The 27,774-nt window shown below is 42.0% G+C and overlaps 1 protein-coding gene across 4 annotated transcripts in view; it reads left to right on the top strand.

Moving 5' to 3' along the window:
- Nucleotides 1-27,774, top strand: part of LOC109930459 (gasdermin-A-like) — a 56,042-nt gene that overhangs the window by 12,370 nt on the left and 15,898 nt on the right. The window contains exons 1-6 of one of the 4 annotated variants that reach the window (XM_020529939.2): nt 4,099-4,211; nt 10,327-10,538; nt 13,015-13,207; nt 15,431-15,584; nt 18,416-18,524; nt 22,872-22,934. In XM_020529939.2, the coding sequence (XP_020385528.1) occupies nt 10,328-10,538; nt 13,015-13,207; nt 15,431-15,584; nt 18,416-18,524; nt 22,872-22,934 (730 nt within the window). In that variant the 5' untranslated portion in view covers nt 4,099-4,211; nt 10,327. Of the gene's footprint in view, nt 1-4,098; nt 4,272-10,326; nt 10,539-13,014; nt 13,208-15,430; nt 15,585-18,415; nt 18,525-22,871; nt 22,935-27,774 lie in introns of those variants that run through there. The other 3 variants (XM_048614661.1, XM_048614658.1, XM_048614660.1) reach the window with 3 other exon arrangements.

Consider the following 27,774-nt stretch of genomic DNA (forward strand, 5'->3'; position numbering starts at 1 on the left):
ATGGGGAGTATTCCATCACACTCCTGACTTGTGTCTTGTAGATGGTGGACAGGCTTTGGAGAGTCAGGAGGTGAGTTACTTCTAATGGGGAATAAAACCAGAAGAATTTTACAATTGATGACAGTTTCATGGTTGTTATTACTAAGACTAGATTTAATTCCAATATTTTTACAATTAATTGAACTTAAATTGTGCCACTTGCAGTAGTGGGTTTTAAACTGGTGTGCCTCCAGTACAGCATCATTACACCATTGTTTTTTCTGTATGAGTGTGTGCATATGTGTGGTTAATGTGCAGTTATGTGGGGTAATACTGTAAGGCCATAATTATATCATTAAGGTTTGTACATGAGTGTGCTGGCAGGTTTCACATGCATGGTTACAACACATTGTTGTGTTACTTTCTAATAAAATAAGTATTACATCAATATTGCAGAGTAAATGAACCAATTATTTGGTGCTTAGTGACTTTAAAATGCATTTCCAAGTCTGGGTTGAAGCTTTGAAGCTTGTTCGAAAGCTTTTGTTCAGCATCTTGTCTCTATAGGCCTTGTTTGAGTATTATTGCTTTTTGTTCCTCATTATCTTAATACTTGCAGAGACTAGTTGTGGCAGGCATTGATTTGTTGGTCGAAATAATGGTTTCTCTGCTACTTTCATATAATGGGAAAAGCTTATAGTGAGCTTTTCTTCACTATTCATTTGATGAGCTCTTGACATGCCAGAAGGTGAAATGAGGGGTCTCCACCAAAAGGTCTCTAGTGGGAAAGTTGTTGCGATCTGTTCCATGTTCTGAGATCTCAGCAACTGACAAGTCTTCCTTATTTTGGTAGTTGGTACAAAATGATTGTGTCGCAATCATACTACATGTGGTGAGGCATCAAATTCATGTGGTTGGCTGACACATGCTGTGCAGTATACAGTGGTTGAATCTGTGTATTCGATTCAGGGTCAAATGAGATTATATTTCAAACCATTTTGCTATTCTGTAAAATAAAGAAGAGGGACTGAGACAGCATCTTTATGTCAATCTGTTACATTCTCAATGGTTTTGATTCTAACCCCTGCACCCTTTAAAAACTGGGAAGTCTGGGAATTCTTTGAGGAGGTAACATGGAGGATAGATAAAGAGGAAGCAATGGTTGGAATATATTTGGATTTTCAGAAGTGTTTGATAAGGTACTTCACCTTGGGCTACTTAATAAAATAAGAATCCATGGTATTGGAGGTAATTTATTAGCATTGATAGAGGATTGACAAACTAATAAAAGACAGAGAGTTGGGATAAGGGGGGCATTTTTAGAATTTCAACCTGAATGTAGTGGTTTTATGGTCACAAGGATCAGTGCTGGGGCCACAATTATTTACAATATATTAATGAATTGAATGAGGAAAATGAATGACAAGATTGCATATGACACAAAATAGATGGGAAGGCACGTGGTGAGGATCACACAAACAGTCTGCAGGGAGATACAGACAAGTTAAGTGAGTGGGCAAAACCTCGGCCAATGGAATAAAATGTGGGGAAATGTGAGGTTATACACTTTGGCGGGAATAATTGAAGAGCTGCATATTATTTAAATGTTGAAAAGCTGCAGAAAGCTACAGCACAGAAGGATTTAGGATTCCTTGTCCGTGAGTCGCAAAAAGCTACCACGGAAGTTTAGCAGGTAATAGGACAGCAAATAGAATGTTCTCCTCTATCTCAAAGGGGATGGAGTATAAAAGTAGGGAGGCTTTGCTAAAACTGTACAAGGCACTAACAGACCACAGCTGAAATATTGTGAACCATTTGGACTCCTTATCTTAGGAAAGATATACTGGCAGTGGAAACAGTCCAGAGAAAATTCACTAGGCTTCTCCCAGGTATGGAGGGACTGTCGTATAAGGAGAAGTTGAGTAGATTGGGCCTGTACTCATTACAATAAAGAAAAATGGGAGGTGACCTTACTGAAACATACAAGGCTCTTGGAGACTTGACAGGGTAGATGTTGAAATATTGTTTTCCCTTTTGAGAAAGTCCAGGACCAGACAGCATAGTCACAGAATAAGGCATCGCATATTTAAGACAGAGATGAGGAGAAATTTCTTCTCTCAGAGGGTAGTGAATCTCTGGAATTCTTTACCACAGAGGGCTGTCAAGGCTGGACCATTAGGTATTTTGTTTTTGGGAAAAAGCAGGTAAGTGAATTTGATGATTATCAGCTCAGACTTGATCTCATTGAAATGTAGAGTGGCCCAAATGGGCTGATTGGCCTACTTATACTTCTACACATTACGGTCTTTATAGCCTTAAAAACTCAGAAGCAAGAAACCTAACCACACTCTGCCCATTTAGGATACAGATCAGGCTCCTGCAAAACATACCCAAAAGACACAGCCCTATCACTGAAATGTAATGGAATGTGCGGTTGCCAGGTTTGAGGTTGGTTATTGAACCCATTCTCTGCGTGTCCGTCACCTTTCCCCAGCTCACAGTTAATGCTGGGTTAATGGTTTGCCTTGTTGTTTTTCTACCTATTTTTATGATGTCCACTTCATCTTGTCTGTCAATGGTTTTGTTTGGTATGTCTGTAAAATTATTATGGAAATCTATAAAATATAAAATTATTATGAATGTCAAAATGGCTAGCAAGTTAAAATATCAAATATCATAAGAAATAGGATTAGGCTATTTGACCAATTGAGCCTGGTCTGCCAGCCACGGCTAATCTGATTGTTACCTTAACTTCAATTTCCTGTTTGTCCCCTTCCCCAAATATCTGTCTAATATATTCAATGACTCAACTGTACTGCTCACTGTGGAAGCAAATTCCAAATACTGACTGCTCTTTGAGGGAATAAATTCCTCCTCAACTCTGTCTTAAATGGAAGACTGGGATCTTTAAACAGTGCCTCCTAATTCCAGATATCCCCACAAGGGAAAGCATCCTCTCAACATCTACCCTGTCAAGCCAAGGTAGGTCTAGAAGTGTGCAAATAGTTGAGAGTATATACAATGTTGTGGTCCTTGAAAAATGTCAGACTGTCTGTCTGTCTATCAGAAACAGATTTAACATGCTTCACCCATTCTGAACCTCCAGAAATAGAAATGTAAGTATCCAGTTATTTCTCACATTTAAGGCTTTGCACAACCTGATAGACTGTAGTACAACCACTTATATTTAAATAGCACACTTAACATAATGAAACATCCCAAGTCACTTCACAGGAGCATTGTAACGAATGACAGTGGGTCACATAGGGCAGATGACCAAATGATTTGTCAATGAGTTAGATTTTAATTAAGAGGGAAAGAAGTGTAAGTACTTTTCTTCTTTCCTGGGATCTGTGTTTTTCTGGAAAGGCCAGCATTTGTTGCCCATGCCTAATCATCCTTGAATTTCAGAGAAATGGGTTTCAGAGCCCATTTCAGAGGGCATTTAAAAGTCGATCACATTGCTGTGGGTGTAGAGTCACATGTAGGCGAGACCAGGTAAGGATGGCAGATTCCCTACCCTAAAGGATATTAATGAGCCAGATGGGTTTTTACAACAATCAGTGTTGGTTTTATGGTCACTATTACTGTCACTAGTTTTATATTCTAAAATTATTAAACAAATGTAAATTACTCAAGCCACCATGATTGTATTAGAAGCCTTGCCCTGAGATGATTAACCTGGCCTTCTGAATTCTAAGCCGGTGGTAATATAGTTATAGCACCATTTCCACTGTGTTCCAGAATTGTAGGGATTGATGACAGTAACTACCAATGGTGAGAAAATATAATCGTTCCAAATTTTCTCCTTGAAGGAATAATTACCCTTACCCTCAAATGCCGTTTCATTTGTATTGTTAACCAGTTGTTACACAGAGGGGAGAGTATCGCATCAATGGAACCTCTCACTAAAATAGTGCTCAGAAGTCAAGATCCTTCAGGTTGAGGAAGTTATCTTTCTTCTTGCTGGTTTAGCGAAAACGCTTTTTTTTTCATATATTCTGATACTTGCCGAGGATATCATCATCGTGGAAATTACACAATAATTAAATTTCCTCACCACTCCCACTCCGACGAAAGATTGCGAAATAACTTTGAACGAAGGGTGTTCCCTTGTAATGCCATTGGAAATTCGTCAGTGTCTGCGAAGGGAGTTTAAAAGTCAAAATCAACACGAATGATGCCAGCATGGCCCTGGGTTGAGAACTTTATTTGGGGAGGACAGAAGCGAAGTAAGCAGCGAGAGTCTGTCGGATATCACTGTCTTGTGTTTGGGGCTGGCGTGTATCAGAGTGAGTGTCCCCATAACTGTGAACCTGCACTTGTTCCGAACTGAAGTATCACTTTCACATGCATTTGTGTGAGAGAGAGCCGGCAGCTGGGGTGAGGTGGGGGGGAGTGATGAGTGGGAGCGTGTAGTGGAAGAGAATGGTGAAGAGTGGGGAGAAAGGTGTGTGTAAGAGAGAGAGGGAATAGATGGGAGACAGAGAGTGTAGACTGGCGTAGAGCTGTGCATAGAGCTCTATGGTAACTGGGCAGACGAGGGGGAGGGAAACGGGAAGAGAGAGAGAGTCGGGAAAGAGGGAGAAGATGAGGACGAATAGACAGAATAGAGTGGGAGAAGGGAGGGATAAAATATAGATAACACAGTGTGGAGCTGGAGGAACACAGCTCCGCACTGTTATCTCTGACTCCAGCTTCGGCAGTTCTTACTATCTCTGAGGGATAAAATAGAGGTGTGAGGACTAAGTGTTTGAAGAGAGCTGGGAAAAGAGAGTAGGGTAGATGGTGAAAGACAAAAAAAGATGGGTAGGATGGAGAAAAAGAGAGAAAAGCAAGAGAGAAAGAGTGAATGGGAGAGGAGACACCCGTTTTATTCATGACCAATTACTGTTGTTCCAGGATTTTGACTCAGCAGCAATAAATTTCCAAGTCAGAATTATGCATTTGTGTGTTGGAAAGTGCTATCAAAGGAGCTGTGGCAAGTTGCTGCGGGGCACATTGTAGATGTTACATACTGTAACCATTGGTGATGGAGGGAGTGAATGCGTACAATGGTGAATGGAGTGCTGCTCAAGTGGGCTACTTTGTGTTGAATGATGCTGAGTTTCTTAAGTATTTTCCTTGAACTCAACCAGCCAAGCAGAGGGTGTTCCACCACACTGTTACCTCTGCCTTTTAGATAGTGGGCAGGCTTTAGGAAGTCAGGAGGTGAGTAACTTGCCAGATGATCCCCAGCTTCGGATCTTTTTCGCCACAGTATGTATGGCTAGTCCAGTTCAGTTTCTGGTCAATGATAATCCCCTGCATGTTAATGATGGCAAATGCAGTGTTGCTAATGTCTTTGAATGTCAAGTGGGATCATTATTCTCTCTTACAGGAGATTATTATTTCCAGGCATTTGTTTGGCAGGAATGTACTTATTGGCCCAAGCTTAGATATTGTCCCAGTCTTGCTGCATATGAATGCAGACTGCTTCAATATCTAAGGAGTTGTGACTCAAGCTCACCGCTGTGTACTCGATAGCATATGTTGCCACTTCTAACCTTATGGCTGAGGTTAATTATGAAGCAGCTGAAGATGGTTAGGTCTGGGACACTACCCTGAGGATCTACTGCAGCGTCGTCCTGAGGCTGAGCGAATTGGCCTCCAATATCCACATCCTTTGTTTTCTGCATGTGGTATAAATATAAGCAGCTGGAGAGAAGGGGGGAGAGAGAGAGAGAGAACGATGGAGCTGCACTTACAGTTTTGAAGGGACAATTTTAACCTATCCAATGGAAATGAGGAAGAAAAAATGCTGCTCGCATCTTCCCTCTTTTCCCAAGGGATCCTGCCCAGATTACCACTGGATTCCAAGCGGCATCAGGAATCCTTGCCTGATGTTAACCTTATTAATATATAATTGTCATGGTCCTATTACACACATTTACCTGCTGATTCCACATGTCATGTTTCTTGTTGGGATCCAAGGTGAATGGGAGGGATGGGACTGTTGTGATTGTGTTTGAGTTTTCATTTTGGATTGTCTGAGGGTAGAGAGCATCAGGAATGCTCCTTGGACCCCAGAGGGAGGATTCCCACCTCCCACCCACTTACCTACAATTCCTTCCTCTGGACCTACCTGCTTGATTAGCCTACCTATACAGGTATGCCCTAGTGATGCCCTAGTGGTATTATTGCTGGACTATTAATCCCGAAACCCAGCTAATGTTCTGGTGATGTGGGTCTGAATCTTGCTATGGCAGATGGTGGAATTTGAATTCAATAAAAATATGGAATTAAAAGCCTAATGGTGACCATGAAACCATTGTCTGTTGTCAGGAAAAACCCACCTAGTTCACTGATGTCCTTGAGGGAAGGAAATTTGTCGTCCTTACCTGGTCTGGCCTACATGTGACTCCAGACCCACAGCAATGTTGTTGACTCTTAACTGCCCTCTGGGAAATTAGAAATGGGCAATAAATGCTGGCCTAGCCAGCAATGCCTACATCCCGTGAATGAATAAAAAAAAGCAAATTCGTAGATGATACAAAAATTGGTTGGGCGGTAAATAGTGAGTAGGATAGTCTTAGATTACAGGAGGATATAAATGGGCTGGTCAGATGGGCTGATCGGTGACAAATATAATTAGTGTGCATGTCCAGTGGTCTCTTAAAGTATCAGGTGGATAAAATGATTAAAAAGGTGTATGGTATGCCTGTCTTTATTAGTTTAAGAGAAGGGAAGTTCTACTGGAACTCTATAAAACATTGTTTAGGCCACAACTAGAGAATTGTGTGCAGTTCTGGAATCCACATAACACAAGGAATATGATTGCACTGGAGAGATTGCAGAGGCAATTTAACAGGATGGTACCTGGGCTGGAGAGTTTCGGTTCTGAAGAGAGACTGGACAAAGTGGGGTTGTTTTCCATAGAGCAGAGGAGACTGAGAGGGGCGTAGTTGAGATGTATAAAATTATGAGGAGCACAGATAGACAGGAAGAAATGTTTCCCCCTGTTGGAGAGAGCATGGATCTACGGTAAGGGGGAAGGAAGTTTAGTGGGATGTGAGGAAAAGCTTTATCAGCCAGAGAATTGGTGGCAATCTGGAACTTACTATGGTCTGTAAGGGTGATTGAGGCAGAAACCCTCATAACATTTAAGAAGTATTTAGATGTGTATATGCGATGCTATGGGCCAAGTGCTGGAAAATGGGATGAGTTTAGTTGGGTGGCTGTTTTTGACTGGTGTGGATGCGATGGGCCAAAGGGGCCTTTTCTGTGCTGTAAACTGGGTAGATCTCTATGGCTCTATGGCCATTTATCTGAGTGCTACACATTGCCCAGTAACCCAAGAGCAACAGCTGCCTGAATTTCATTCATGCTCACCAGATGGATGGTGATGCTGCCATGACACCCACTTTGACCTGTGCCCATTTAACATTAAAATCCCAGTTTCAGTGTTTGAACACAGTGTGTATACAGAATCTGTGTAAAAAATACATTACTGTGAAATCACTCCAAGTGTTGCATTAATAATCCCTTTGGTCAGAATATCAGGAACAAAGCCTTTCCAGAGCTTTCTATGTTAGTGAGTAAGCTAGACACTGTGATGATTGTTTCAGAAGCTGTGTTATTTGAGAATGTTACAGCAAGGACCATCTTTTAACTTTGATGAATAATATTAACATTTCATTAACACAATGCTAGCCCGAGGGTACTTGGTGTTAGTGAGTCATATCTGTATTGAGAAATTCTGGAGTACTGTAATATATCAGATTCTTATTTTTTGACACATTAACTGAACATTTTCTTGAGAGGAATTTCTGCCCATTCCACAAGCTGCCTTGTACTGAAAGCTAAGGGCTTTGATTTCTTTTACAAAATGTTCTCTTCTCTTGCTTGGTTATAACTCACCTGTATGTCTTCGTCTCTGTCTCTCTCTCTCACTCTCTCTCTCTCTCTCTCGGTCTCTGTCCTTTTCTCTTTGGTATGCTTGTCTTTATTAGCCAGTGCTTGAATATAGCAGCTTGGAGGTCATGTTGTGGCTATACAGGGCATTGGTCCAGACACTTTTGGAGTATTGCGTGCAATTCTGGTCTCCCTCCAATAGGAAAGATGTTGTGAAACTTGAAAGGGTTCAGAAAAGATTTACAAGGAAGTTGCCAGGGTTGGAGGGTTTGAGCTAGAGGGAGAGGCTGAATAAGCTGGGGCTGTTTTCCCTGGAACGTTGGAGGCTGAGGGGTGACCTTACAGAGGTTTATAAAATCAGGAGGGGCACGGATAGGGTAAATTTCATAGAATCTATACAGTGTGAAAACAGGCCATTCGGCCCAACATGTCCACACCAACTCCCCAAAGACCATCCCACCCAGACACACCCCCCACGGCCAATCCACCCAACCTACACATCCCTGGACACTACAGGCAATTTATGGCCAATCCACCCTAACCTGCACATCTTTGGACTGTGGGAGGAAACCAGATCACCCTGCAGAAACCCACGCAGACACAGGGGGAATGTGCAAACGCCACACAGACAGTCACCCACGGCTAGAATTGAACCCTGGTGCTGTCAGAGAGCAGAGCTAACCACCGAGCCACTGTGCCACAATGTCTTTTCCCTGGGGTGGGGCAATCCAAAACCAGAGAGCATAGGTTTAAGGTGAGAGGGGAAGATATAAAAGGGACCTAAGGGCCAACTTTTTCATGCAGAGGGTGGTGTGTTTATGAAATGAGCTGCCAGAGGAAGTGTTGGAGAATGGTATAATTACAACATTTAAAAGGCATCTGGATGGGTACATGAATCAGAAGGGTTTAGAGGGATATGGGTCAAATGCTGGGAAATGGGACGAGATTCATATAGGATATCAGGTTGGCATGGACGAGTTAGACCGAAGGAGCTGTTCCTGTGCCTCTATGACTCTCTCTCTCTCCATTCTCTTGTTCCATTGTGAATTCAATTTGCTCTGTTTCACTTCATCACTTTTGTCATTTAATCACTCCTGTCTTCGTAGGTATTGCAGACCCTACCATTTGTTTTTTCTATGAAACTTTCCCCAGCTCTTTTGTGGTCACAGTACACTTTCCAGTAGCAACAACTTTCATTTATTTAGTGCCTTTAGTAAAATATCTTAAATGCTTCACAGAAGTGTCACTAGGAACATAGGAACAGGAATAGGCCATTCAGCCCTTCAAGCCTGTTCCACCATTCAATGAGATCATGGCTGATCTGTGGCCTATCTCCATACACTTGCCTTTGGCCCATATCCCTTAATACCTTTGCTTAACAAAAAAGTTATCTATTTAGATTTAAAATTAACAAATTATGCAGCAACCACTGCCCTTTGTGGAAGAGACCACACTTTAACCTTTACCACACTTTCTGTGTGGAAGTGCTTCCTAACATCTCTCCTGAATGGTCTGGCCTTAATTCTCAGACTATGCCCCTAGTTCTAGAATCCCCAGCCAGTGGAAATAGCTTATCTTATTTATCTGTCTTTTCCTGTTAATATCTCAAAGACTTCAATCAGATCTCGCCTTTACTATCTAAATGCTAGAGAAAGCAGGCTTGATTTGTATAATATAACGCAGTGTGGAGCTGGATGAACACAGCAGGCCAGGCAGCATCAGAGGAGCAGGAAAGCTGACATTTCAGGTTGGGACCCTTCTTCAGAAATGGCTCTTGTTGTATGTCAGCATCTCTCTATCTCTCTTTTTCTTTATCCATCTCCGTTTGTGCCTGCTGCTTTTCTATCTCTTCTTTTTTAGTCCACAATGCACAATGTTATGGAGTGGTTGAAACAGTGGCACTCATTGACTCTGTTAGCAACCAATTTACAAACATCTTGATGTTGAAATGCTCACTACCCTGTTCAACTCCGTACATGATGCTATCCCCCCCATCCCTGTGACCTCCTTCAGCCCTGCACCTCTCTGAGCTCTGCAACAATCGGAACTGGGCCCCTTCCCCTTCCACTACTTCCTGAATCATTCATTGAGCTGTAAAATGTTCTCTCTAAGTCTCGTTGTACCTTCCTCCTTTCAGATCTTCCTTTAAAGCTGCCTCTTTGACTAAGTTTTTTGGTCATCTGTCGTAACGTTTCAGTCTTTGGCATAATGTGAACTATTGTCTAATGATGCTTCTATGAAGTGCCTGGTATTAAAGGTGCGATCTGAATGCAAATTGTTGAATGGATGGATTCTTGCTTCACTAATCTTCCATGTCACTTAATTCCCAGTGTCCCCCTGGAAATTACCATAATTGAGAGAGATGTCACCTCAATGCATCCACTGGGTTAGAGGCTGTGCCACTCCCTACCATTTGATGGTACCTCACTGAACATGCATTTTCTCTCATTTTAGGATGTTTCGAAAAGCAGTAAGGCACTTCATTGATCAAATTGATTCTGGAGGTGGGCTGATCCCAGCCACCAGTGCTTATGACGCTGAGAGGTTTAAGCCTCTGTGTCTGGTTTACAGGAAAACAACTGGTCCATTCTGGAGAAAACCAAAGTATTGCCCCACTGATTTCGAACTGAAACATATACTGGATGATGAAGACAACTTGGTATCAGGTGAGTTATCTCCTGCGTTTGTGTGTGTTCATTGAACAATATTGTCAGGGTCTTTGTGAGCGCTGAGGGCTGGAATCTTTTGTGTGTTCTTCTCAGTCCTTTTGCTTCCTCAAGCATTTTTATCTCCTTTTCTGGAAATGTTGACACTTTTATTGATTTACTGTTTATCCAGTCCCTCTGGTAACTGACCCAAGTGGGCAGCATTCACATGTGTGCCAGATTGTGAGTTGGACATTTGTGGGTTCAAGCCTTACCTGGGTGTTTAATCTGTGGTGACACTTTATGGCAGCAATGAGGAAATGCTGTAGAGGCAGGTGCCCTCACATTTTAACTGAGGCCTGTCTGGTCTCTCAGCTGGGAGTGAAAGATCCCATTGCACTATGTTGATGAAAAGCAACGAAGATCACCCAGGTATCCCAGATAATATTTATCCCACAACCAATATCAATGGGAAACTGATTATCTGGTCATTTCCACGTTACTTTTTGTGGGAGCTTGCTGTACACAAATTATTTACAATATGACAATGACTCAACATCAAAAGTATTTCATTGAATGCATATCATTCTGGGATGTTCTGTTCATGAATACCAGTCCTTCCTCTGTTAGGCATAGTGATAGATTCATACCACATGGCAACAGGCCCTTTGGTCCAACCAGTCCACGCCGAACATAATCCCAACCTAAACTAGTCCAACCCGCCTGCTCCTAGCCCATATCCCTACAAACCTTTTCCTATTCATATACTTATCTAAGTGTCATTTAAACATTGTAACTGTGCTCACATCCACCATTTCATCTCATCTTCCTTTCTCCAACATCTTTGTATGTGCATCTGACATCCAGCATCTGCACGTGATTAAGATTTAGAGGGTGACTTTGAGTTGAATTTTCCTGTTTTGGCATTTGGACTAATAGCAATTTCCTAAAAGATGCCTCAGCTGAGACCACCTAACTCAACACAGACTGTCCTGGGCTTTCATGCCTACAGTTCAGAAGCTCATTATGTGGTGGTCCTATTTGGGGAGCATTCTTTGAAATCCCAATTTATTTTATGCTTTATTATTATCAATAGCTGCAGGAACGTTGGTCAGAATTATGGAAGAAAACTTTAAACAGTATCTCCTAAAGCGATTTGTGATCTAAGTCTTTGATCTCACTGAACAATTTCTCAGAGCTGTGTTGCTACATAAAAGAATCAATCAGAGCCATGGGAGAATAGTGTGACTATAGAGTGGGGAAGTGAGAAAGGGTCAGCGTGTGGTGGAAAGAGTTGGAATCTAAAGGAGGTTCAGTCTAGGCCTCAACAGCAACGATTTCAGAAAATCTGAATCTGATTGAAAATCCTTGAGGAAGAAATACAACAGGCACAGAAAATAATTAGGAATTGTTGACACCATTCTGGGCCCAATCTTAAATTAGGCTTGGACTCTCATTTCAGTGTAAGTGTTGGGCACCAGACAGGCCACAAGACAGGCCTAGTTGCTCCCTGAGAAACCGCTGCATTCCGTGTGCTGTAGGTATAGTCACAATGCCCTTAGGGAGGGAATTCCAGGATTTTGACCCAGTGACAATGAACCAATGGTGATATATTTCCAAGTTAGGATGGTGAGTGCCTTAGTGGGGAACTTGTACGTGGTGGTGCTCCCATTTATCTGCTGCCCTTGTCCTTCTAGAAGGAAGTGGTTGTCTGAGAATCTCAGAATTACAGCAGTGCATCTTGTGGATAGCACCCACTGCTACTACAGAGCATTGGTGTTGGAGGGAATGGGTGTTTGTCGATGCGGTGCCAATCAAGCTTTCTCCTGGATGTGTCAAGTTTCTTGAGTATGTTTGGGCTACACTCCTCCAGGCAAGCCTAACTCTATATTTATTCAATAATGATGACAATGCATTGCTGTCATTAGCAAACAAAATTGCACAATCACAAATCTGCTGCTGCCCTATTTTGTCCAACTCTGTGTAGTCTGTAAGGAGTTCAGAACTAATTAACCATGAACCAATTATTACATGTCATGTTCCAGGTGCCACAGTCTTGGCTGCAGTAGAGAGTAATTGACATAATAAGATGCTGGTTTAATGTAGTCTATGTACCAAGCAGCTTGGCAAAGCTGTACTGAACACAAAGAGCTCTAAACTTTCAGAGTCTAAAGAGTATTTTCTCAAACTCAGGAATAAGCAATCAGCTTAGAAAATAACCCCATTTTAGTTTGGAATTTTCAAAAGGTTTTACAAAACTACATGTTTGTTGTTTTTTGCCATTCCCTCATTCTTCTGCCTTCTCTGTGTGTTTCTTTGCTTTGTGCTGTTATCTGTAATAGCAAGGTGCTACCATCAACTCCAGTACCATTGGGAAAGAGATTGTGTCTAGCAATTGCTGCTGTAACTGAATGAACCAGATGCAAAACTAAATACCAATGGAGAAAATGTCAGCCTGTGCTACACTTTAATAAGCATTTCACTTCATTTCATATAGTTCAGCAGGAGGAGATGTCCTTCAGTTTCTTGGAGACGATGGATGGGCTCATCAAAGGAAAGGCAAAAGTCAGTTTCGAATCAATCACAGGAAAAGTTGAAGGTTCAAAAGCCAAATGTGACACCATTCAACTACAAGGAGCCAAACAACTTCACATCAGTGTCTCAGAGCTAATCAAAAGCCTGAAAGATCGGTAAAGTACACTAATGAGAATATAGACATAGAGCCATTTTAGAAATGTTACTTGAGAAAGGATCTGTTGTTACTGTAAGACAAAAGGACAATACCAGGTGGCCCAACAAGTCTGCCTCAACTTGTGTTGGGTAAGGCAACACTGATTCTGCCCTCCGTGACTGAGCTAGTCATTTGTCAGGAGAGAACATGTCGACAGTTTGTAAACTTGCATCTAAACAAATTTTGTGTGTGTTAAATTGAGCTTTGTGAAAGTCATTAAAAGAATATTTTTGAATGGGAGGTTCATCGCAATTTCTGAAAGTAAATTACATTCTTAATCATCTTAATTGAGAGAGCAGTACAGAACAGAAAAGGGCCATTCGGGGCATCGAATCTTTACTGGTTTCTTCAAGGCCCGTTTGGTTTCACCTCCCAACACCACGCTCCCTTCCCACACATCCTTGCAATAGCTTCTCCTTTAACAATTGATTTGGTAAAGGTGACTACTGAGACTAGCAGGCAGTGTTTCCAAATCTGAGACAATCATTTGTCTTCATGTTGTCTCTGGTATAAAAACTCTGATCATCCACCTTTCATCAATTTGAAACAGTTTCTGTTTATTTACTCAAGCTAAACCCTTTAGTAATCTTTGTCATTGCCTCCAATAGGTCAATTAGTGGAATAGACCCAAGGGGACGCAGAGAAATGATCAGGGCAGGCCTGTCATTTCCTGCCACCAGCCCGCTCACTGGTTTAATGATGTGGTCCTGCCTTGGGGCAATTTTTGGAGAGGCTGGTTGAGGCAGGTCAGGGTGAGGGAACTGATTGGTTATACTCCCACAAGCAGCTTTTAGTTAGCCCATCTTGGCCAGTGTGCAGGCATGGGACAGTCAGCAGTTGTGATTCCTCACTTAGGTGAAATCTCAGCCGAAGAATGGAAGTGGCTTCCCGACATCAGACCGGAGAGCCAGTGCTTCATCCATCAGTTTAACCCTCCACCCACTAACCCCATTCTAACCTCTTGGCTGTACTTGCAAGATGGCTAGAGCTGTGTCTATATGTACCCTGTGGAGGGTGTACATCCTCTGAGATGAATGTCAGGCAGTTGTGTTCTGTTTTGAAGTTATTGCAATGTCTGCAGGGAACAAAATAAGTTTCGTTCTTAATCTACGTGGCAGTGCAGAACAGAAAAGGGCCATCAAATCCGTACCACTCCTTTGAGGCCCATTTGGTTTCACTCCCTCCCTCTTTCCACAAATCCTTGCAATTATTCTTCCTCCAAGAGTTGATCTTTTGAACGTGACTACTGAGTCTCCCAAACCTATACTTGCATCCCAACCTACATCAGCAGCTTGCATCTCTAACAGTGGGCTGCCAATGTTTCAGCAGGAGGACTTCTTATTGACACTGTAGCCAGCCTGACTTCTTTTATTAGATAGGGACCCCTTCAAGGTTAATTAGAGATGGCACGGCCAGCGATGCCCACATCTCCTGAAAGAATAATTTGAAAACATGGTGGTACTTATTAGTGCAGGTTCCATGTTCCTTAAAAGTGGAGTCACAGGTTGACAGGACAGTTAAAAAGGTGTTTGGTATGCTTGCCTTTATTGGACAGTGCATTGAGCATAGGAATTGGGAGGTCATGTTGCAGCTGTATAGAACATTGGTTAGGTCACTATTGGAATAATGCGTGCAATTCTGGTCTCCCTTCTATAGGAAAGATGTTGTGAAACTTGAAAGGGTTCAGGAAAGGTTACAAGGATGTTGCCAGGGTTGGAGGGTTTGAGCTATAGGGAGAGGCTGAATAGACTGGGTTATTTTCCCTGGAGTGTCAGAGGCTGAGGGGTGACCCTGTAGATGTTTATAAAATCACAAGGGGAATGGATAGGTTGAACAGCCAAGGTCTTTTCCCAGGGGTGGGGGAGTCCAAAACTAGAGGACATAGGTTTAAGATGAGAGGGGAAAGATTTAAAAGAGACTTGAGGGGCAACTTTTTCACACAGAGGGTGGTGCGTGTATGGAATGATCTGCCAGAGGAAGTGGTGGAAGTATGTACCACATTTCCTCCTGTGGATGGGTTTGGAAGTCACAAATTAAAATTCACCCCAGTCCTCATAAGCTGATGCTTGACATGTCTCTGCTGCGAGAGCTAACACCTTGGTTTGGATATCAGGGTTTCTGGCATTTTTGTAGAATGAATGTTCTGAAATCCCACTCATTTACAATTCTCTTCTGCTTTCAGAAAAGTTGGACCTTCTTGGAAGCTGATTAAAAATAGTTACTCAGGAGATCTCTGCATCGTAACTGAAACATTAATGTCTGTAAAGCCCATCTCACTTAAGAAGTTTAACAAGGGAGAATCAAAAGTGTACATCGCATTGTCTGACATCTCTAAGGTATGGGTGGCTGCATGAAGTAGCTGATGGCACTGAGAAAGTAGCCATTGGGACTGCTGTAGTTTCTGAGTAACCAAGATCAATGAAAGGGAAATAACATTTTCAGTCATAAAGCGATCTACTAAAACAGTCGCACAAAGATGTCTTAAAATAGAACAATCTCACCACACACCTAGCAGCATTTATATAGTGTCTTTCATGATGTCTGTCATGGTGAATAGTTGATAGCTAGTGATTGATTATGAGAGTCTGATAACTGATCTATTCTCACTGTGCTTGATTGGTGAAGCCTGGACGATGACTGAGGGCTAGAGCAAACAGAGAAGTCGCTAGAAGGTGAGCATTAATGCAAATATTTTGTAATCATGATGACCAACTCTCAAAGAAGAAAATGAGTACACTTTGGTGTGGGGGACCATAGCAGAGGGTAAGGGTTGCAGGGTGTCTGTGCTGTCCAGATAGAAGGAGTGTGGATGTTGAGGGAATTATGCTGTGCAGACCAGGGGAGTGCAGTGATTCAACCAGGCATTGAGACCAGACAACTGAGAGGGTAGCTCAATTCATACATGGAACTACACACTGTGCATTTCCACGAATCCAGGAAGTTCAGAATCAGAGTACGGGAGTCACACAAGCAGTGTCCGTGTCACTGTTGGGAAAATATGCTGCAAAGAACATCCCAACAGCAAACAACCTGAGACACAAGGCGATCACTTCAATCAGGAAACGATTGACAAACTCTGAATCTTTTCTGTTTACAAATGAAGGCTGAGGAGGAATCATATTAGAAAACTTTAAAATGATAACATGTTATGATACTTCAGATATAGTGAGATTGTTTCTGTTTGTGGGGAGGAGCAATAACTGGAGATAATTAATATAAGGTGTTCAGCAAGAAATTTAGGGAATTCAGAAGAAACTTCTTTAGGCAAAGAGTGATGAGAAGCTTGTGAAGACAGGAAATGATTGAAATGAATTTAAGGTAAAGTCACCATAATCTTACCAGATCATTAGAGAGATGACTGGTGTTAGTTTAACCTGAGGGACACTGTGCCTCAGTTGAGGGGAGAGGTTGAGAAGGAGAGTCCTTCATGCTAACCTCAGCTGGTGTAGGAATTGGGCCCAGTGTTGGTATTACTCTGCATTATAAACCAGCAGTCCAGCCAACTAAGCTAACCAAAGCAGATAGTATAGATGTATTTAAGGAGAAGCTAGACAAGCATTGGATAGAGATGGGATTATTATATTTTTGGCAGTACAGACTTGATGGGCTGCAGGGCCTCTTCTGTACTGTATGGTTCTAGATAGTTATAACCTGAAAGGTGGAGGAGGTTTGTGTGGAGCATTGGACTGCTTAGACTGAACGGCCTGTTTCTGTGCTGTATGTCCTTTGTAGTCCTGTGTAATCCAGTGTAAAATTTAGCACCAAGAACCATTTGGAGGTATTAGAGCAAGTAAATTTGGGCCATGTTAAATTGCCCTGTCGTGTGCAGGGATGTGTAGGCTAAGTGGATTAGCCATGGCAAATGCAGGGTTACAAGAATAGGGCAGGGTGCTGTATCTAGGTGGGATGCTATTTGAAGGGTTGGTGAATATTCGACGGGCTGAGTGGCATCTTTCTGTACTGTAGAGATTATATGATTCTGAATCAAATGTTTGATCACAAACAGTTTTAAGGAATTCTAAACTGGGACCAAGAGCCCAGAAGTTTAGAGAGGGAATTTAGAGAGCTCTGATCCTAGCCCTGATCAAAGAGATGGCCTGCAGAGGTGGGTGATTAAATTTCAGGGAATGCAAAAGGCCTGAATGGGAGGGGAACAGAGGTCACACAGGGTCAGAGGGCCTTGTGAAGGTTATAGAGATGGAGTAGGGCAAGACCATGGAGGGATTTGAAGATGATACAGACACTATCCATTCCGCCTGAGGTTACGTAATGAAGTGGTTTTCAACTAGTCAGCTATGGCTAGGTGAGACTACTACTACAAAATAACTGGGAAGCAGCACTGCTTTACCTGAGTGTCAAGGCTGCATGGCGCTTCTGATCTCTTGCAGAGCCTCAGTGTCTATTGTTGAAGGTAGTATTCACTGACACCAAGAACTCCCATCAACTGTACATGTGCAGGCCTCCAAAGCTGTAAATGCATAGTTTTTCACAGTCAAAGATAGGATATTTGAAACATTAATATTTTTCATCCTTTTTAACTTATTGGATGAACTGTGTTGCAAAGCTGTCTAGTAAGGCCATAACCGGAGAATATGTAAGTAAATGTGGACATTTGTGAGTCATCAATTCAGCTGCAAACAGTGGGTATACTGTGGAACTTTTTGTCTCACTGAAGTTTGCCTTGGGTACTGAACAGATTGGGAACCACTGATGTAATGTCCTACAAGAGGCAATAAACAAGATTAAAAAGCAAGGCAATTAGCAGGGTGAAGATATTCAACAGTCTGCCCTGACCCCAGCTTTGGCGAACAAAACAAGTACAGGAGAGAACTCAGGTCCTGATTAACATTAACACTGAGCAGAATATAGGATAGGAAACCGTAAAAACAAAGCAAAGAAATGAGGAAGCTGAAGATCTGAAACAAAAATGGAAATTGCTATAGAAACTCAGCAGGTCTGGCAGCATCCATGGAGGAGAAAAACAGTTAACATTTAGGGTTCAGTGACCATTCGAAACAAATAGATTCTTAAGGCAGTTATATAAATCCCTGGATTCACAGAAAAACTTAAACCAGTGATTCATGCTTCTTAATTTCTGTAGAGAGGTAGGTCTTGATTGGACTGTATCTCACGCCTGTTTACGTTTAATGAGTATACTTTTCTTCAGGCAGGTACAGAGTGCACTCTTTTGACTGAGAGAACAATGGAGATTCCCAAGGGAGCAGTCCTCGCCTACAAAGTGTGGGACCTGACTGTATCAGAAGATGACACACTCTGTAAGTGATTGAGCATTTTCCTGTTTCACCCTTCCCTAAGCCAGATCCATTCGTCTTCTAAAGGTTTATGAAGGAAACCCTCCAGAAGGTGTACTCTAGTGCTGTGGTATTTGCCTGGAATTGTGGTGGAGACAGGTTTAATTGAGACCTTCAGGAGAGCAGATGGTGAGTATTTCAAACAAAACACATGCGATGTTACAAGGAAAAGGCAGAAAAATGGCATTGTGGGAAAGTGCTCCGAGGGTCAGTGCAGACCTGACAGGCTGAATGGCCTAGAAACAATTCTGTGATTCAGTTCTTCGCAGTAAATGGCATCTCGATTCTGGATGGCCTTGGCTTTTTAAATTGCCCTAACGTTCGCCATAGTGGAGAAACCATGGCAAAAGCCAAATCAGAAAAGAAGAAGAACATTCTTGCTATTGAGGGACTACAGCGAAGAAGGTTCACTAGACGGATTCCCAGGATGGTAGGACTGACGTAGAAGAAATACTGGATCGACTGGGTTTATACTCACTGGAATTTAGAAGAATGAGGGGGGAATCTCATAGAAACCTATAGAATCCTGATGGGCATGGACAGGCTAGATGTGGGAAGCATATTCCTGATGTTGGGAAAGTCCATAGCTAGGGGGCACAGTCTAAGAATAAGGGATAAGCCATTCAGGACTGAGATGAGGAACAAGATCTTCAGTCAGAGAGTTGTGAACCTGTGGAAGTCTCTACACAGAAAGCTGTTGGGGCCAGTTCATTAGATATATTCAAGAGGGAGCTGGACATGGCCCTTGCAGCTAAAGGGATCAAGGGGTATGGAGAGAAAGCGAGCGTGGGAGACTGAAATTGCATGACCAGCCATGATCATATTGAATGGTGATGCAGGCTTGAAGGGCTGAATGGCCCACTCCTGCACCTATTTTCTTTATTTCTCTGTTTAAAAAAAAGTGCAACTCCAGAGATATGAGTTCAAATCCTACCGCGACAAATGGTGAAATATAAATTCATTGCATTTATAAAAAAGTACGGAAAAAAAATATTCTCAGTAATGGTGACTATGAAATTACTAAAGGGCTCAGCTAGCTGGATGGCTGGTTTGCGATGTAGCGTGATGTGGCTAACGTTCAGTTCCCACATCGGCTAAAGTTACCACATAGGGTTGTACATCTCAACCTCTCCCCTCGCTCAAGCTGTCTGACCCAAGGATTAAACCAGTTGTCTCTCTCTCTCTCTCTCTCTAATGAGAGAACAGCTTAATGATCCAGGGTATAGATGCCATAGGAAGGATAGAAAAGGGGGAAAGTGAGGAGGGGGAGTGTTTTTTTGGTTAAGGACAACAGTACGGTTGTACGTAGGAAGGATATCGCTTGGAGAACATCCAGGGAAGTTGTTTAGGTGGAACTGAGAAATTAGAAAGGGATGATCACCTTATTGGGATTGTACTATAGGCCCCTCAACCGTCAGCGGGAAATTGAGAAACAAATATATAGGAGCTCTCAGGTATCTGTAAGAATAATAGGGTTGTAATGGTAGGGGATTTTAACTTTCCAAACATAGACTGGGACTGCCAAATTGTTAAGGGCTTGGATGGAGAGAAATTTGTTAAGTGTGTTAAAGAAAATGTTCTTACTCAGTATGTGGATGAACCTACAGGAGAAGGAGCAAAACTTGAATTTCTTTTGGGAAATAAGGCAGGGCAAGTACCTAAGGTGTCAGTGGTGGAGCACGTTGGGACCAGAGATCATAATTCTATTGGCTTTAAGATGATTATGGAAAACGATAGACCTGATCTAAAACTTAAAGTTCTAAATTGGAATAAGGTCAATTTTGATGCTATTGGGCAAGAACTTTCAAAAGTTGATTGGGAGAGGCTATTTGCTGGTAAAGGGACAGTCAGAAAGTGGCAGGACTTCAAAAATGAGATGACGAGAGCTCAGAGGCAGTATATTCCTGTTAGTGTGAAGGGAAAGACTGGTAGGTGTAGGAAATGCTGGATGACTGCAGAAATTGAGGCTGGTCAAGAAAAAGAAGGAGGCTTATGTCAGGTATAGACAGCTGGGATCAAGTCAGTCCCTAGAGGAATATACTCAAGAGGGAAATCAGAAGGGCAAAAAGGAGACATGAGATAGCTTTGCTAAATAGGATTAAGTAAATCCAAAGAGATTCTACAAATACATTAAGGGAAAAAGAGTAACTAGGGAAAGAATTGTGCCCCTTAAAGATCAACTTAGCTGTCTATGTATGGAACCACAGGAGATGGGAGAGATACTGAACAAATATTTTGTATCAGTATTTGCTGTGTAGAAGGACATGGAAGTTAGGGAACTTAAGGAAATAAATAGTGATATCTTGAAAAGTGTCCATATTACAGAACAGGAGGTGCTGGAGGTCTTAAAATGCATTAAGGTAAATAAATTCGTGGAACTTAATTCGGTGTGTCCCAGAACTTTGTTGGAGGGAACTTTCAGGCCAGGGAAGAGATTGCTGGGCCCCTTGCTTATATATTTGTATCATCGACAGCCACAGTGAGGTGCTAGAAGTCTGGAGGTGGCTAATGTGGTGCCATTATTTAAGAAAGGCTGTAAGGAAAGGCAGGGAATATAGATCGTTGAGCCTTACGTTGGTGGTGGGTAAATTGTTGGAGAGGATGCTGAGGGACAGGATTTACATGTATTTGGAAAGGCAAGGACTGATTAGGGGATGTCAACATGGTTTTGTGTTTGGGAAATCATGTCTCATTATCTTGATTGAATTTTTTGAAGAGGTGACAAAAAAGATTGATGAAGAAAGAACAGTGGATGTCCTCTACATGGACTTTGGCAAGGTGTTTGACAAGGTGTCCACATGGTAGGCTGCTTAGCAAGGTTACATCATGTGGGATCCAGGCAGAGCTAGCCAATTGGATACAAAATTGGCTCAAAGGTAGGAGACTGAGGGTGGTGGTAGAAGGTTGTTTCTCAGACTCGAGGCCTATAACTGACAGTGTGCCACAAAGATCGGTGCTGGGTCCACTGCTTTATGTCATTTACATAAATGATTCAGATGTGAATATAGGAGGTATGGTTAGTAAGTTTGCAAATGACATCAAAATTGATGGTGTAGTGGACAGCGAAGAAGATTATCTCAGAATACAACGAGACCTTGATTAGATGGGCCAATGGGCTGAGGATGGTCGATGGAGTTTAATTTAGATAAATGTGAGGTGCTGCATTTTGGTCAGGAAAACCAGGGCAGGACTTAGACAGTTAATGATGGGGCCCTGGAGAGTGTTGCCAAATAAAGAGACCTTGGGATGCAGATGCATAGTTTCTTAAAAGTGGAGTCACGGGTGGACAGGATGATGAAGAAGGCATTTGGCTTCATTGGTCAGTGCATTGAGTATAAGAGTTGGGATGTCATATTGTGGCTGTGCAGGACATTGTTCAGGTGACTTTTAGAATACTGCATTCATTTCTGGTCTCCCTGCTATAGGAAGGATGTTATGAAACTTGAAAGGGTTCAGAAAAGATTTACAAGGATGTTGCCAGGGTTGGAGGGGTTGAGCTACAGGGAGAGGCTGAATAGGCCAGGACTATTTTCCCTGGCATGTCGGAGGCTGAGGGGTGACCTTATAGGGGTTTATAAAATTGTGAGCGACATGAATAGGGTGAACAGCCAAGGCCTTTTTCCCCAGGGTAGGGGAGTCCAAAACTAGAGGGCATATGAGAGGTGAAAGGGGAAAGATTTAAAAGGGACCCAAGGGGCAACTTTTTCCACAGAGGGTGGTGCATGTACGAAATGAGATGCCAGAGGAAGAGCTGGAGGATGGCGCAATTACAACTTTGAAATACATTTGGCTGGATGTATGAATAGGTAGGATTTAGAGGCATATGGGCCAAATGCTGGCAAATGGGACCAAGATTAATTTAGGATATCTGGTTGGCATCGACGAATTGGACCAAAGAGTCTGTTTCTGTGTTGTACAACTCTATGACTCTATAATCAGAAGAAGGAGCAAGGTCTGGTTTTGTTTTATCTCCCTAGTACAGAACCAATTGTAGTGCCCCTACATTTCCTCCAGACATCAGGAGCTAACACAGTGTGAGCCAAAGGATTGAATCTAGAAACTATTGGATCTGCATGAGTTCATTTCCCACTGTAAAGGTTCCTCATTTCTTTACCTTCTGCATTATCTTTGATATGGAAGAACTTCAGTCACTAAATCACACATCTAAGCTTTTCAATGATCGGCAAATATCCATTGAGTAAATGCTTTTGTGTTCGCAGAACAGAAGAACATTCATGTTTGTTCCTAGCAGCTCTGATACTGCTCCCAGCGTTTGCTTAACTCATGGCTCTTTTTCCAATTCCTTTTCAGGCCTCTCAGTGCCAAAAGAAAAGAATCAATTGATGTCTTGGTTACGTGCTGACAGTCTTCATGGTAAGATTACTGATCTAGTCAGTACAAAATTACTAAAAGGTTAGGTTCTGAAAGAAATAGAAGAATAATTGAACAATTAAGCTATGACACAATGAGGAATAAAGTAACAACGCTTAAATTGAGGCATATGGCATCAATTCCACCATCCAGAAAAGCAAGTTTTGTTTTTTAATTCAACAGGGATTGTGGGGATCATTGGCTCAGCATTTATTGCTTGTCCTTAATTGCCCTGAAAAATGTAGTAGCGAACTAGGTGTAGGGACGCCCACAGTTCTATTTTTAAAGGAGTTCAAGGATTTTGACCCAACAACAGTGAATCCATTGTGGGTGGCTTTAAGGGGGACTGTTGGTATTCCCATATACCTGCATGTACCTTGTACTTCAAAGTGTTGGAACTCACTGATCGGTAAAGTATTGTTTAAGGAGCCTTGGTGAGTTGTCGCACTGCATCTTTTAGGTGGTATACACTACTGCTACTGTGCATCGGTAATGTGGGGAGTCAATGTTGAAGGTATTAAATCGAGTGATGCTCAAGTGGTCTGCTTTGTTCTGAATACTACTGAGCATCTTGAAGTGTTGTTGTAGCTGCAGTCATCCAGACAAGTGGAGACTATTCCATCACACTCCTGACTTGTGTCTTCTTGATGTTGGACACACTTTGAAGAGTGAGGAGGTGAGGCAGGGTTCTCAGGCTGGAACCCATTGGCTTGTGGTTCAGTTGGTAGCCCACTTCGCTCTGAGTCAGGGGCTTGTGACTTTACAGATCCACTCCATGACTTGAGACCAAATTCTAGGTTGACTCTCCAGTGCAGTGTTGAGAGAGTCTGCACCGCTCAAGGTGCTGTCTTTTGGATAAGATGTTAAACCAAGACCCTCTCAAGTTCGCATAAAAAATCCCACAGATCTGTTTCAAAACCTAACTGGGGAGTTATCCCCAGTGTCCTTGCCAATATTTACCCTGCAATCAACTTCACTTTAAAGAAAACGCCAGATAATTATTGTCATGTTAATGCTAGCGGCTGAAGAATCAGTCACTCATCCAGGATTGATGAGCTCTGGGTGGATTTGTTTCCTTAACTCAGTAAAGTATATTATAAATTGTAAAATAAGAATTAAAGCAGAGCAACTGGTTTCAATGTGCATTGCCTACACTTGCAACGAGACTGACTGCTAGGTGGGGTTGTAGCCTTCATACACACAGCACCTGGAGTCCTTACAGTTGAAATATCTTGAAGGAAACATATACAACAGCCCCCTGCTTTCCCAAAGGAACGTTTAACTATTTACAGTAACAAGTAAGCCTGTGAGTCTCTACAAACATGAGTAATTTACTGATATGTCCAGATCACGTGATGAAGGGTTTTGTCCAGGGGTGCTGTTGATTTCCACACTGTGGTACCGTCTGTTCATTTTTATTTGTCAAGACTTTTTTTTCTATTTTGTTTTCTTTGAAGCCTGGACAATTTCCGTTTGCATGTGTTTGGTTTTGTCTATGTTCTGCTTGGGTTTTCTGACTCAAGCACTATTGCTAGCATTTATTTCTGAAATGACTGTCTTCTGAGTTAGGCCACTGATCAGCCATTATCTCATTGAATGGTGGAACAGGCTTGAGGGGCTGAATGGCCTACTCCTGCTCCTATCTTCCCATGCCCCTGTGAGTGGTTTGCAAATCCTTGCTCTATGTGCTTTGCGCTTCTGCCTTTTCTTGAAGATCTGTCATTTTCTCTGACATTGCTTTGGACTCAGGCTGATGCTTTTGTGGCTGATCGTTTTGAACAGGGGTCACAGTCTAAGAATAAGGGGTAAGCCATTCAGGATGGAGATAAGGAAGAATTTTTTCACTCGGAGAGTTGTGAACCTGTGGAATTCTTTCCCACAGAAAACTATTGGGGCCAGTTTATTAAATATATTCAAGAGGGAGCTGGACATGGCCCTTGCAGCTAAAGGCTTCAAGGATTATGGAGAGAAAGTGGGAATGGGATACTGAAATTGCATGATCAGCCATGAACATATTGAATGGTGGTGCAGGCTCAAATGGCCTACTGCTGCACCTATTTTCTATCTTTCTATGTTTGTATGTAACCTCATCTGTCTGACAAATGAGCTGCTTCATTGTGGAAATCTTTTCATCAAATTGATACCCAGTCTGCTTCCTTCTTGCTCTTTGTTCATTTTTGTGAGGCTAAGAGAGCAGAGATATCCCTCATCTCTAAGATAGTGTTCTCAAGTTTGGATTCATCTGGAGCCAGTGTTCAGCATTTTCCTCCTAAACTTTCAATCTTCTCTTTTCAGCAGAGAACTGGCCTCACTAATTCACAAGAAAGTGAGGAGTTCCATTATTCTTTCCTGTTCAATTCAGCAATTTTCTTGAACATTCTGCTACAGTTTCTGACGTGTATCTGATACCTGACTCATTCCATGGATTGTGGCTAGCGTGAGGTATACTCCAATTGCCATGAAACAGTGGCTACAATGTAACAATCTGCAATGCCAGGCAGATTAACTTGATTGTACATACACTCCAGCACTATTGACCCTGTGCATGTGTATCCATGTATGCTGTTAGTTTTACATTGATATATTTTGTTGTAGCATTTTATGCTTGTGGAAACATGGTCTTTTTTAAACTGCAGCGTTAGCATATTGGCATTTATGTCAATATTAGCTCATATTGTCACCAGTTTTCTAAGGACAAATGATTCAAATTTTTGCAAACAGTTCAGAAGGTTTGAGAACATTGAAGTTTCCCACGAAATTGAAGGTACAAAATAAGTGTTCATCGCTCATTGTTCATTGTCACACTGTGGTTTGTCAATCAATGCTTGCCTGCACCTCAGACAGGATACCAGATGGTCTGTATTGTAGTTCCAGTGTACTGCTTGTGCATAATGTTTGGATCAGTTCATGGCTTTTTATTTAGGTGTTCTAGTAATTGTGTCAATCATTGAGTTTGTACTTAGGACTTGTAAGCTTCATCGACCTGTGAGAATCATTTTATATTTACATCCATTCTTTGATATCTCATCGATGCTACAAGGCTTTGGTTTATCAAACGAGTATTTCTGAAAAGCATCCATGGGAGTGGTTGTGATTATCAATGCAACAATTCTGTTTGCCAGCTCCTCATCTGAAAAATGACATAATAAGCCCTTTTCTCTGCATTTGCTCATGAAATGATCTTTCAACTATGTGGGCTTCTTCCTCAATGACATGTATTCTGGTTGATGAGCTTCAAATTTTAATCTGACTCTAAACGGTCTTTCAATGTGACCCATACCTTTTGGGGTTCTTTCAGCTCTTTAGCTGTTCTTCCTGACTACTAAGCCTGTGTAGATCTTCATTCCCAATTGCTAAGCAAATCATAATGCCTTGCTTTTCTGCATCAGACACGTCTGAGCCTAGCAAGCATAGTTCTGCATGCTGTTTGAACATTTTAAAATCTATTAGACGCTCCACTGTGCTCCAATGTAAACTAGGGAATGTTGTGGACATCCTGACAATATGTAGATGTTGGTATGTTGGCCGAGCTGGGAAGTTTGATAGCAGACGTTTCATCCCCTTACTAGGTGACATCCTCACTGCTGTGGAGCCTCCTGTGAAGCCTTTACAATATCTACCAACCAGCACCTGAGCTACAGATCTTCACTCAAACCCCAAATCCTGACAATATGCCTTTGAACTTGCCTTCCTGACTACTGATTGGGTAGATTTTTTCCTGCAATTGCCTTTTAATTGCTTTTCTTCCTGGAAAAGGAAACTGTTGTTTTACGTATTAAACTTATTCAATGGAGCAATCTTGTTTCAGACAATCTTCAAGGCTTATAAATCTTGTCAGTGTTAAAACCTGAGAGCAACATCCTTCTTAATTTCTCCCTAACTTGAAGCAAAGCGGTGGATTTACACTTTACCCCTTTTTCAAACTGAAGCAATCTTTACCGTGGACCATCTGGTTACAGTGCCCAGCCTGTCAGACTGATTAGTAGGCAAAGTTGTAGTCTTATATATGTACTCTGCACTTGGAGTCCTTAAAGGCATTGTTCTTAAAGACTAAGGAACATGTCTAACATTTACCACATTGCTGTTTGTAGGGACTTGCTGAGTGCAAGTTGGCCTGTTGGCATTGCAATAGTGGCTGCACTTTAAAAATACTCCATTGCTTGTAAAGGGGTTTTGGTACACCTTGAGACGTGTAAGATGCTTTAGAAATGCAAGCTTTTTCTTTTTTTTCTCAAAATACTTTTTAAACACAAGATCAAATCCAATGTGTCATGATGGGTCTCAACTGAGCCTCACTGGCACTGCTGGTATATCTGACAAGACCTGCAGCTCAACATTGACAGTAATGAAGCCATTCCATTTGGCTCATCCCACTACCTGAGTACTCTGATGTGCCTCCATCCAGCTCCTTTGTAGTTTGTTTAAAGTAAGCCTAACAGGGTGCTGTCTTGCTATTTTCTCTGACCACCAGCCTAGGGTCATTGTTCTCTGCATAGTCTGTCACCAAAGTCCTCTTCATCCACTACCACAATATTGTCTGATTAACTGCTGAAACTTTAGTTCTTAACTTCATTGACTTGTGAACCAACTTCTTAAAAGCTCTGTCTGCTGTTGTCCGCCTTTACCCTTTAACTAATCCAAATCTTTAAGGCTTGGATTCTCTCTAAATTTAGTCTCTTACAACATTATCCCAATGATTCCTTATCTCCCAAAAACACATTTGAGATCCTAAGTCTCAGGTTTACATTCATATCTGGCACCTCCCATTCCATTTGAGATGTTTCTAGCTACAGCTGTGGCTTGGAATTGGCTCTTGTGCCACTGGAGTGGGTAGCTCGTGTGG

The sequence above is a fragment of the Rhincodon typus genome, chromosome 30, assembly GCF_021869965.1.
Source record: "Rhincodon typus isolate 14 chromosome 30, sRhiTyp1.1, whole genome shotgun sequence".
Taxonomy (NCBI): domain Eukaryota; kingdom Metazoa; phylum Chordata; class Chondrichthyes; order Orectolobiformes; family Rhincodontidae; genus Rhincodon; species Rhincodon typus.